This window comes from Alternaria hordeiaustralica (assembly GCF_023758085.1).
Source record: "Alternaria hordeiaustralica strain BMP 2776 chromosome Unknown scaffold_5, whole genome shotgun sequence".
Lineage (NCBI taxonomy): Eukaryota > Fungi > Ascomycota > Dothideomycetes > Pleosporales > Pleosporaceae > Alternaria > Alternaria hordeiaustralica.
In genome coordinates this window covers 1,571,165-1,582,626 of record NW_026056777.1, presented here as the reverse complement: position 1 = coordinate 1,582,626, position 11,462 = coordinate 1,571,165, and the positions used below count along the sequence as shown (strand labels likewise).

Below are 11,462 nucleotides of genomic sequence, written 5' to 3'. Positions count from 1 at the left end.
AAACACTGTCGCAGAGACAAGCTGCCAGGCAAGCAACGAGCAGTCAGGATAATGAGTGATTGGGAAACTTCTCCCTGAGCCTTGACGTTGTATGATACCACAGCATTTAGCTTCTGTATATAGCTTGTCTAGTTATCCCACTTTATAATAGTCGAGCCCTAGTCTTTTCGCCTTGAAGCTTGTTGAGCACGTTCCGCAGTCCTCACACGTCTTTTCCCAAATTCTCAGAATCGACTAGTGGAGTCTATGGGATGCTGGTGTTAAGATAACCCGACTTCGCCGTGAGTTCTCGGTAATCCTCAGCCCTTCTTTGTAGCGTCGCGCACCTGCTCACTCAACAGGCCATGTTGTATCACTCACTATCTGGTCGATATACTTCTTCCCAATAAAATTCATCATGCCTCTCATTTGAGTCATAGCTCTTACTGCTGTCGAACAGTGTCTCGGTGTATATTGCAATCTTCTCGGTACTGAGGTGCTGCTACGGGATTAACTGCTCTTCCTTTTCTCTCAGATGCAGCCAGCTCTCCAAGATATCGAAGATCATTGAGTAGACTTCATGTCTTGACCGTTTGTTCAAGCGACCCCGGTCGACAAGCGTTGCAGTTCGTATGCGTGTTCATCAGACGGCTCTACACACATAGTCAAGTCCAACCCAGGTTGCGAATGAGCGCTCCAGACATATCGAGGAAGACGCACATGTGTGGTGACTCTGGGGCAGGGGAACTCTAAAACGGATTTGAAGATTTATTTACTTATAATTATGTAGACAACGTAATGTAGGCTGGCCTGCAGCTACTATAATAGAGGAGATATAGATATATAGCGCATCATGTGAAGAGGAGTCTACACACCGACACTGGGGTCTAAGAGATGAAGTACTTTGCTTGCACCGCGCGAGTGGCAGCCCCCTTAGTAGCCCCCTTGGCAGCAGCAGCAGCAGCAGCTCCTGCTCCTGCTCCTGCTGCCGCTCCAGCCGCCGCACCACCAGCTGCCATGTTGCTCATAACAAATCGCGCGGCCTGAGCCGCGTTAGCACCATACGACAGGTGAGGTGCCAAGATGATAGGCTGGCCTGCACAGATGAGGTCGCCAGGTGCGCAGATGATTTTAGTGTTTGCTGCTGCGACTTTGCCGACCGGTTTGCCGTTGTTTGGGTCACCGAATATGACTGCGCTAGACACAAATGCCGAGTCCTCGGCACTAAGCATATCAGCAGCATTGTGGACAAGCTGACCACCTTGTCTAGATCTCTTGTTAGACTTGCGAATCATGTGAAAGATATTGAGGGCAGTGTGTTACTTACGAGTAGCCTGCCATTACTAGTGTAGTGTCCGGGCATTGGGCCCGAACCTGTCCGACCATCTGTGCCATGAGCTGGCTGCCTCCTTTGTCTCCACCAACAAGAAAACCAGGCACATCTGCTGGGTACTGGATGCCCTGAACAGCGACGTTACCAGCACCTCCCATCATCGCGCCAAGAGCGATAGCAAAAGGTGGTCCAGCAATTGAACCCATATTGCCCAACTCAGTCGTTCCGCGGGCAAAGAGGACAGTCATGGGCTTGCAGCCGCCGCCGCTCTTCACATCATTTTGTGAGATTGAGGCGAGGGCGGCAAGTGTGACTGATGGTAGGAAAAAAATAAGGAATTTCATAATGATAGAGTCGTCTCGCTATGTTCCGTCAAGGAAGCGATATTAGGGTATTACAAAGTATTATGCGAATATGGATAAAACAAGTACGGGTATTGGAAGAGAAGATGTGGAATGTATGGACTGCTGTTCACCACAAAAAGCATGCGACAAGCCCCTTTATAGTATCATGTAGCAAGATGCCATGGTTAACGCTGTTCATTTAACCACCGCTTTTTATGAGTTTGAACATGTAGTATACTCACCTGTCATGTTTTCACTTGTTTTCCAAAGACACATCAAACGTCATGCCAGACCGCATGTAGCACGCATACTGGCAGTCAAGAGTGTCGTGCGACATATTCTATGAGCCCTTCCATGTCGGTTCAAGCTCGTCGGGAACGGGGTTGGGGCTAGAGCTACATGCCAGTAGCCGTTGTCCCCACGCACCTGGCCAGGTCTGCGACAGCTGTTGCCGAGGTGGACGAGCGATGTGCATGGGCAGCAGGAACGATCGAGGCGACGAGCTTCATATGGCGAAGCTGCCATGAGATTTGTGGCGGTGTCTCCTGTCCCTGAGTCTGGTGCTCTGTCGTTCGCGTTCCTTGTCGTCAACTGCCCTCTGGATTGCGCTCAAGGCTCCCGACTTTGCGCTTGGACAATGTGAAGGGCCAATCGCATCCACATAAGTATGTCTGAGCTGAATCAGAGTTCTCGACATCTCACAACGTCATCGGCAACCTGGTGTTCGGCCAAAACCATGTCTCATGACTTTGGGAGTTGTCGCATCGCGTCACATGCTGTGGCTGTTTCAGAAACCCGTTCCATGCCTCCACACCTCGAATCGTCGTGCGTTCCAGAGTCCAGGCCAAGCAACGTTCCAAGCCTACGGTAGCACAACATGCCGGCGATGGAAACAACATGGTGCGCATATATCGTCGCGAAGATGCCGCGGTCCGCAAAAGCTTGGTGGAGTCTTGCAGTCAGCCATGCGGCCAAGGACTCGGGGAAGGGCGATGTCGAAGTAGCTGTGGGCCGACAGATCATGGCCCAACATCCTTGGCCACTGCTGTGAGTCTGCGCTGATCAGGCCCGTGCAACATGTCTCCATTTTGGACGTGTTGAAAAGGGCTGAACGCTGGTAGCAAGGCGAAATAAAGGGCGGCAGTGCCTCTTTGGTGTTGCGCGTTGGCCGTAGGAACCACCCCGCCTTCGCCCTAAGAGGAAGGTGCTAGCGACTGTGCAATATCCCCGTCTGTGGTGGTCCATTTGTATAATTGTCTACGACGCAGCCTCGAGTCCAAGTGTTGGTAACACACAGGCAACATGCCTCTTCAGGTCCACCGCATAACCTCGGCAGCCGACTTTGAAACCTTCGTCGCCATACAGATCGCCGCCTTTGCCAACGGCGGTGGTATCACTTCCCTGCTCACGCCTAACCCCATCACCGACGAGTACATCCAAAAGTCTATCGAAAAGCACGTCAAGTCTTGGCGCGACGAGCCTGACGTTGTATATCTCAAAGTCATCGATACCGACGCCCATGGCAAGATGATCGCAGGCGCCAAATGGCGCATCAACGAGCGGGAGCGCAGTGAGGAAGAAGCCAGCAAGATGTATCCAGTGCCAGATGATGAAGCCAAGGGAAGACAGGGCTTGCTAGACTTCATGGTATTCCTGAGTCGAGTAAGAAGGGAGTACATGGGAACGAAGCCCTTTTACTGCTAGTATCCAGCGCGCTACGTCGGAAGGTGTTGCTGACGGACAGCAGTTTTGCATATCCTCGTAACGCACCCAGATCACCACCGCCGAGGTGCAGGATCTATGTTACTTGAGTGGGGTACCAAGCAAGCGGACCGCGCGAGACTACCTGCCTTCTTGGAGTCGTCCCCGATGGGCAAGCCTTTGTACGGGAGAATGGGATTTCAAGCTAAAGAAGGTAAGTCTTGAGCCTGAAAGCATACATGTGCTACTACTTCTGCGTGTATGGCACACGCTAACTCTATGCTCTCAATGCTACAGTGGTCACGTGGGACTTGTCAAAATATGGCTTGGAGGGGACAGATACCAGTACAGTGATGCTTCGTGAGCCCAGCATACACGCGATATGAGGTGCTATAGATGCGACCTCGTGTGAAAGAGAAGCCGAAGGTTGTTGGAAATGGCGGGTAAGGACACGGCACCTCCAAGACGTGTGCGCCCGCACTATTCTCTCTAGCAGCCTCTCCACGAAAGCGACGTCGCAAATCCACTCCTTCTACATGATATATCTGTTCCCCACGCTGACTTGGACTTTCACGCCTCTTTTGCTCAAAGCCTCGACCCTTCTTGTGAACTCGTTCTGCTCTTCATTCTTTTCCAACGCCAGAACCTTCGCGGTTTCCTCCAAGACAACTTCGGTCAACTGGTCCATCTTATCTAGCGCAGCCAGGAAGCGCTCACACATATCTCCGCTTTGTTTGCTTTTCAGAGCAATGCAGGGCTGCACAAGAACAAAAGCCTTGATCTCGGAGATGGCTAGTCCCGCACACCAAAAGAAGAGATCCGCAGTCTGCAGGCCAAGGAACTTGAGGGAGAAATTGGCGCAAATGTAGGAGAGACATTCGGCCCGTATCTGGCGACAGACGCGGAAGGCAGAAAGATGCAGCACAGATGCGGCGAGATGCTCCGGCTTAGTGCAATTTGCGATCACGAGCGAAGAAAGCTCTGGGTAGATGGCCATGGCGTAGATCATATTTCGTATCTCGCCTGGTAACTCGAGAAATGCACCGTGTGTCTTTTGTGACTGCATTGGATTAGCTGGCTAGATTGACTCAGTAACGACACGTTGGGTGTATGTTATGTACGTGTGACGCTAACCCACTGACGCGGAGCTGTTTGTGGCGCAACCATTTGGTCCTCATCGTCTTCATCATGTGCCGGAGAGAGACGTTTCTGGTGGCAGGACAGGGACAAGGGATTGATACAGCTTTCGCAATGATGGGGACTGCGGGCAGCTGCCGCCTTACCGCATTAGGATAGTCCACCTTGATGATCGCAGCGCGCCTGGGTAGCTCTCTTATTAAGGCGTGACAAGCAATTGCGGAGTTCTCGGAGGTGCCAAGACAACGTCACAAGTTTGAGACAGCGACTTGGCACTCTCGCTCCTCAACCAAGCCTGCCACGATGCTCTCGCGCGCGTGTACACGCTCAAGCGCTTTCCTGGGAGCTCGCGCTACACCATGTCCTTTTGCTCGCCCCCCACCAGTGCTGCTCCGACGCGGAAAACGCACCAAAGCCAGCTATCCCGATGGGTCGGAGCACGATGCAACGACGAAATCCAAGCCCTCGCTCCTAGGCCGGCTCAGAGGCTCACGCTCCATCTTCGAGGATGACGCGAAAATGGACCAGGCAATGCGTCCGCTGTCCGATGCCGAACTCGAACGCGACGATCTGCCCGTCATCAACTGGTACGAGCAGGACTTGGACAAAGGCACGCCGCAGCGCCTGATTGAGCGCATAGCCACGCCCGAAGACCGCAAGAAGGACAGAGACATGTACCTGATGATAGAAGAGTCTCGGAAGAACCCCGACCATGACGACGCAACTTTGAACCGGCGGCTCATCGACAGCCTCCTGACAAATCCAAACTTCGCCGAACTGACGGATGAGCTCCAGCTCATCAAAAAAGGCATCAAGTCGAGGGAGGAGCTCCAGCAACTGAAACAACAGGGCGCTGCCAAGGCAGAGGCAGAGAGCAAGCAGTTCAACGCCGGCTTACGGATGGCGACACTTGAAATACTACAAGACGTCCTCGAGGACCCGGACATCGGAGACGCAAAGGCCGACCTGCAAGCGTGCATCGACCACATGCCTGAGGTGGAAAACATAGACAATCCCGTGTTCCAGGCTATGCTGAACAAGGCAATGCACAAGCTTGAGGGCAACGAAGCTATGCAGAACAAGGTCGCCGCTATGCGTAAACGCCCCGACTCCGAATTGGAGCGCGAGTGGCAGACTTATCAGAGAGAGACCGAAGACGCCATTGCTCAAGCAGAGACTCCAGACGAGGACCTGACTATGGCGACACCCGAAGACATGCAGGACGTGGACAAGCTCCTGCACCAGATGCGGGATGTCATGAAGTCGTTGGGTGGCGATACCGGGCTCGAAGCCGAACTCGACGCAGCGATCAACGAAGACTCCACATCGGGTCAAGATGAAGAGGGTGTGTTCGAGCGTGAAATGGACCCCCAAGAATTGGCCGAAGAGCTGAAGAAGCTCGCCCAGTCCAAAGCATCGCAGCCCGGAGAGCTTGTGGAGGACGAAGAAGATGTTCCCGCTGAGCTCCAGGCCAAGGTTGACGAGATCATGAAAGACCCGAAGCTGATGGAGAAGCTAATGTACATACAAAAGCTCATTTCCGAGAACAAGCAACAGCAAGGCGATCTGACTTCTATCGCCCACGAAACTGCGCCTGACCCCTACCAACTCGCGGACAGCCGCACTGCGCCGCTCAGCGAGCGTATGGCTGCTGCCCTCCAAGACCCAGAGCACGTTGCCGCTCTCCAACGCCTCCGCGTCGACCTCCCCCCACCGTTCAACATTGCGCCCGCCCTGAAATCGTTCAACAAAGCCATTGAGCTTGCCTATATCGGCGCAAACGATGACATCCGCCGAATACTCTGGCGCTCGTACCAGAAAGCGCGATCGTTGCCCACGTTCCTACAAAACATTGGTGACGAGGCGTGGGACATACTGTACTACTCGCAAGCGGTCACCTGGGGCAGTAACCAGAACCGAGAGAATCATCTCAGGATGCTGCTGGCCGACCTTGAGAGCATAGGGAGAGATGGGCCACCTACCCATCCCAGTACGCTCGCTGATGGAGGTGTGGAGCAACTAAACACATGACCGGCCTGAAGACCAGGTGTAAGTGTACGATATGACGATTTATATATGATACCCCATCCAATATCTTCGCAATGGGATAGACCTTTGCAAACGTTGCGCTGTCTTTACAACGCCCTCATCCGCATTCGTTTGCTCCGCCATCTACCTTTGGTCTCTCATACCAGCTCTCATGCAGATAATCTTTCTTTGGTCCGTCCACCTTGTATCTGATCATGAACCGATCGATCTTTGCACCACAAAACTTGAATTCGCAGTCATTCTGATACGTGTCGGGATCGCACCAATGGCAGCCCGTAGCCATCCAGCCGCCAGCCTGGTCATCAGGCGCGTGGAAGCGCCAGGTATTGAATAGCTTTCCGACGCTTTTTTCGTCGTCTTCAACAAACCATGCGGTGATCTCATCGCTTGTTTCGTTGTACCGATAGACGTAACGACGGGTCGCAGGGAATGACAGCCCAGCGTCCATGGTGAATGTCCCTTGTTCGATATACAAGTATTCGGAGGCGTAGGTCGCTGCATCGGTAGATTGACGCGGATGGAAGTGAGCTGTACCCACGAATGTGCCACCGGGTGTCTGGGTACGTGAATCAATCTTGCGCGTCATCTTCCAGACACCTTGCATGCCTGTGAACACGGCCGCTGCAACAAACCGAGCATGCTCCCGGGATGCCTCGAGTATTCCGGCAACTTCGCTGACTACTGCCTTGGCTTGCAGACTGCTATCTCTGTGTCGATAGCGCGATGGGAATGCGGGACCCGATTGGCTACCGAATAGGGTGTCGTCACGTGAGACGCCCGTTTCTCGTGCGAACTCTTCCATTAGTCCAACGTAGTCGGCCATCCAGAACTGCGGCACTTGCAAGGACCTCTGACCCATGGCATTTTGCATATGCCTCGTATCATCATACGTGTACAAGGCGGATGAGAGAGACGCCGACTGCTCAGGCTCTCGTTTGGCCCAGCGTTGTGCCAGAAGTCGAGCCTGCATTTCCATCACGCCCCAGTAAGGGCCTTCGTAGAAACCCACGAACCCAATTGTAGGTATTTGCTGCGAAAAGACGGAACCACGTGACAGGAGATATGGTATGCGCGGATTCGGGTTGTCGCTGCCGTCAGCGAGAAGGGATTGGACACGGGCGTCGAGCCAATCGAGGTCGGCTTTGTAGCCTGTGGCTTCAATGATACCGACCACATCACTCAGTCTGCTCTCGCCCTGTAAAGTGTCAGCCTTTTCGATGCGCCTAGGCTCTCGAGTAAGCGGAGTACCATAGCTTTTGCGCCTGGCCCATGGAACCAGGGCTCATATTGGGCAAGACTAATCTCTAGGCAATCACCGTTGGCTGCCTGCTCGACGTGTTCAACCCATCCCCGGACTGGCACAATAATGCCACTTCTGACAAACTCCATATACGTGTCGGTTATACCGGTGTAGCCAGGGTGTTGTGTCTGGGTCGCCGTGTACGCGAGCTCTGAGAAGCCGACGTCGGCGTGATGGCAGCCTATACTTGATCGTAGGAAGTCGTGGCCTTTCTTTGCTTTTTCTGGTGGAACGGTGCTGATAGCTGCAGAGATGTCACCATGGCCGCGACGGGACAGGTTGTAGAGAATCAGATCAAGGGGAAGGAATCTGGGTGCTGGCTTGAAATGCCCGTCGTGGGTCTGAGGGTCTTGTGGAAGGTAGCGGGGCAGGCAGTAGAAGGGACGATTGATGACGTGGAAAACCCTGCTGTCGGCGTGGGAGGATGTCATTCCACCAGGCGAGTGCTTTGCGTTGGAGATCTGAGAAGCAGCCTGAGAAGCAGCCTCTGAGCCGCTGATGCCGCCTCCAATCACGACTATCTTGCCGGGGGTTTCCGTTAGGGCAGAGAGAGTCCGAAATCGTGAGGAGTGTTGGATGTTTGAGAGAGGGTGGGAGGGAACGGGATTGAAGGTGTGGGCTGGCTTGTTAAAGAAGCCGCTGGCGACGACGAGTCGATCAAAGGTACGGCATGTTAGCTGACGGGTGCCGTCGGCACTGACCACTCTCCAAGTATGATCTTCTTGCAGTGATGCGCTGACAACTCGGTGCTCGAGGAGTATGTCGTCAGTTAAGCCAAGGGTTTCTGAATACGCCGCAAGATAGCGGCCCACGTGCCTAAAGATGCATGTACGAAGTCAGTAACTGTCTCACAGCATGCTGTACACGGATTCTACCTGCCACGCTTTGGGAAACACAGGCGGAACAGCTAGTGGATCGGCAGCAGGGTTCGAGATATCTACATGTACCGATGTCCAAGCCAGGTCAGAAAAGGCAACAGTGTATCTGCTCAGGTTGGTGCGCATCTCCGGACTGCACTTGTCGCCAAATTCCCCGCGGTCATGTCTCCACATGCCGCCTACACGGTCTGCGGCCTCGTAGACGGTGACTGCGAAGCCGTGCTGTCTGCAGATGTGTGCAGCCGCCAGACCTGCGGGCCCAGCGCCGACGACGCAGACGGCCTGTTGCTCGACCGGGGCATCCATGGCCAGGACGGGGTTGGGAATTCGGGGCAGCAGTGTCTGAACAGAGGCTATTCGGCGAGTAGGCCAGCGTTGATGAGGGTGCCCTTGATGGTCTGGAACTGTGTCTTTCCATGCTGGGCAGGCGTTAGCAAAGGGCCAGGGCACGCTGCGGGGGTTCTGGGGCGGCGGACTGAAATCAGATATCGGATGTGGCCCAGGTCAGTGACGGAGCGGTGTTGGTCGAACTCGGAGCGTGCAAAGCGGCGCATGTCTCGTCGTGCGCCTGCGTCGGGGATGCTGGCGGTGCTGCGGACAATGTCTCGCCACAGGGCCAGGGCGCGCTGGCGCTGGATGAACTGCAGGACCGTCAGCGGGCGTGGCGCCAGGCCGGATGCGTCGTGGGACAGGTACGTGGTCCAAGCCCACGGGAGCTTTTCCTCGTGCGCGCAGGCGGGAGGGCGGCTTGAAGGCGACGGTCGCGTAGGCGCGCAGCATGGCGGTGCGATGTGTCGAGGGCGCGTCCCAGTGCCCAAGGTTGGCGGTGGGCGGTGGGCGGTGGGCGGTGGGCGGTGGGCGGTGGGCGGCTGGCTGGCGGCGGAATCGTCACCTTACCTCACCACCATGCACTCGCCCCAGGCCCTCGCGCGCATGCAGACGGTGCAGACGCTGCTGCGCCAGGACGCCGCCCTCAGTGCCTACGAGGCGCCCCAGCGACCCTGCCCCGTCGCGTTCCACTGGGTCCCCTCCGCCCTCGACCTCCGCCCGGGCGAGCTCGACGCCTGCCTCGGCCTCGTCCACGCCACGTCGGGCCACGACTACGCGGCTTCGGCCATGGGCTGGGACCCGCGCAGGAAGCGCGACGAGATGCTCGACGCCGACATGATGTATCTGCTGCTGCGCCCGGCCCAGGGCGGCCCGGACGCCATCCTCGGCTTCACCTCCTTCATGTTCACCCACGACGACCCCCCGCACCACGACCGCCCTGTCCTCTACATCTACGAGATCCATCTCCACGAGCGCCTGCGAGGACAGGGCCTCGGGTCCCGCCTCGTCCAATTCGTCGAGAGCGTGGCGCGCGCATGTCACATCCCCAAGACGATGCTGACCGTCTTCACCGCAAACACGCGCGCAAAGAGCATGTACCACAGCCTGGGCTACACCAGGGACGAGTGCAGCCCCGACGACAGGATCACGAGAAACAGGGTCATCCCCGCCGAATACGCCATCATGAGCAAGTCGATGCACTGAACACCATACATTGCTAGTCTTCATCAGCCCATCCTCACTCTACGGGAACAAACACCCTGTCAATGTCCGGCCCCCAGCCCTCATCCACCCCGCCAACCTTGACTTCGTTGACGCCCTGCTCCACGTTGATGTGCACCACTGAACTTGCCGGGCCTCCTCCCCCGTCTGGCAAGAACGCCGCCCTCTGCGATTTCCCATTCACGCTGATGGCTGCATACCTTTGCTGCTTGTCGCCGTTGAGATGCTTGATTCTCACAGTCGTGCGCGTCGTTGCTGAAGATTCCACCTTGGAAAACGTGGCGGACCCCGAGGGCACGCCGCCAATGTACCCAATGGCCTTCGAGCCCGAGCACGAGGAGCATGCTCGAGATGTGGCTCCGTTAGCAAGCTCTGCCGTCTCGCCTTCGTACATGTTTTCTTTGGGCCCGGCCCTGCTGGCTCCAGTACCGGGGTCCAGGATCCAGTTGACAGCGTTCTTCATGCTAGCCGTCGTTCCAGATATCTCAACCGGTAACCATACGTATGTGCTTCTCATCAGATTTTCACTGTGCCATCGGTCCCCCATGTACACGTACCCATCCCCCACAGACAGTACAAAGCTTGTTTGAGAAGCGTACGTGTTGGACCCAGAGTCGGCGAACTTTTGCCACGACGACCATGGACCCGAGAGAGACGTCGACGTGCTGTAGTAGTTGTCATTCGGGCTCCACCCCGTAAGCTGCGAGGCGAACATGAAGTAAACGCCTTCGTGTTTGATCATGGCCGGAGACTCGTATTTTTCTTTCCAGACGTAGACATTGCTGGAAACGCTGAGATAATCATCAGACAGTGCGTTGATGCGTAGGCCGTTGCGGCGCTGGCTTCGTCAGAAACAGGTTCCTACTGTGCTACGAGGCAGTCATACGTCTTCGGTCAGTAGATAGCCCTTGCCGTCGTCATCGACAAACACGCCAGAATCTCTACTCTCGAAGCCCAGTGGTCGCTCGCTGCGTAGATACGAATACTTTCCGCAAACGCTGTCGCCTATTGCGACCCCAATCTTCGCCTCACCATAGTCGGCGCTGTCAATGTGAGCCCACAGGACATACTTACCCGTTCGCTTGTTGTGCATAACTTTTGGTCTCTCAATAACACGATCGGGCCCTGTGTCGCCAGATGCAGTCCGCGAGATTAGAGCGCCTTCATAAGACCATTCGACAAGGTTCGTA

At 55.4% G+C, this 11,462-nt stretch overlaps 5 protein-coding genes across 5 annotated transcripts; 2 read left to right on the top strand and 3 right to left on the bottom strand.

Annotated features, from left to right (window-relative positions):
- Positions 1 to 866: 866 nt before the first annotated feature.
- J4E84_003850 (uncharacterized protein) lies at positions 867 to 1,560 on the bottom strand (the record flags this gene model as incomplete). Its single annotated transcript, XM_049386459.1, has 2 exons — positions 867 to 1,245; positions 1,307 to 1,560. The coding sequence occupies 2 exons, from the start codon at positions 1,558 to 1,560 to the stop codon at positions 867 to 869; spliced, it is 633 nt and encodes a 210-aa protein (XP_049246308.1).
- A 3,453-nt stretch (positions 1,561 to 5,013) lies between these two features.
- J4E84_003849 (uncharacterized protein) lies at positions 5,014 to 6,525 on the top strand (the record flags this gene model as incomplete). The annotated part of the gene is made up of 1 exon (XM_049386458.1): positions 5,014 to 6,525. One exon carries the CDS (start codon positions 5,014 to 5,016, stop codon positions 6,523 to 6,525), a length of 1,512 nt encoding a protein of 503 aa, XP_049246307.1.
- A 115-nt stretch (positions 6,526 to 6,640) lies between these two features.
- J4E84_003848 (uncharacterized protein) lies at positions 6,641 to 7,407 on the bottom strand (the record flags this gene model as incomplete). Its single annotated transcript, XM_049386457.1, has 2 exons — positions 6,641 to 7,372; positions 7,399 to 7,407. 2 exons carry the CDS (start codon positions 7,405 to 7,407, stop codon positions 6,641 to 6,643), a joined length of 741 nt encoding a protein of 246 aa, XP_049246306.1.
- Positions 7,408 to 7,722: 315 nt separating this feature from the next.
- Positions 7,723 to 8,700, bottom strand: J4E84_003847 (uncharacterized protein; the record flags this gene model as incomplete). The annotated part of the gene is made up of 2 exons (XM_049386456.1): positions 7,723 to 8,659; positions 8,696 to 8,700. The coding sequence occupies 2 exons, from the start codon at positions 8,698 to 8,700 to the stop codon at positions 7,723 to 7,725; spliced, it is 942 nt and encodes a 313-aa protein (XP_049246305.1).
- Positions 8,701 to 9,627: 927 nt separating this feature from the next.
- J4E84_003846 (uncharacterized protein) lies at positions 9,628 to 10,254 on the top strand (the record flags this gene model as incomplete). The annotated part of the gene is made up of 1 exon (XM_049386455.1): positions 9,628 to 10,254. The coding sequence occupies one exon, from the start codon at positions 9,628 to 9,630 to the stop codon at positions 10,252 to 10,254; it is 627 nt and encodes a 208-aa protein (XP_049246304.1).
- Between the last annotated feature and the right edge of the window lie 1,208 nt (positions 10,255 to 11,462).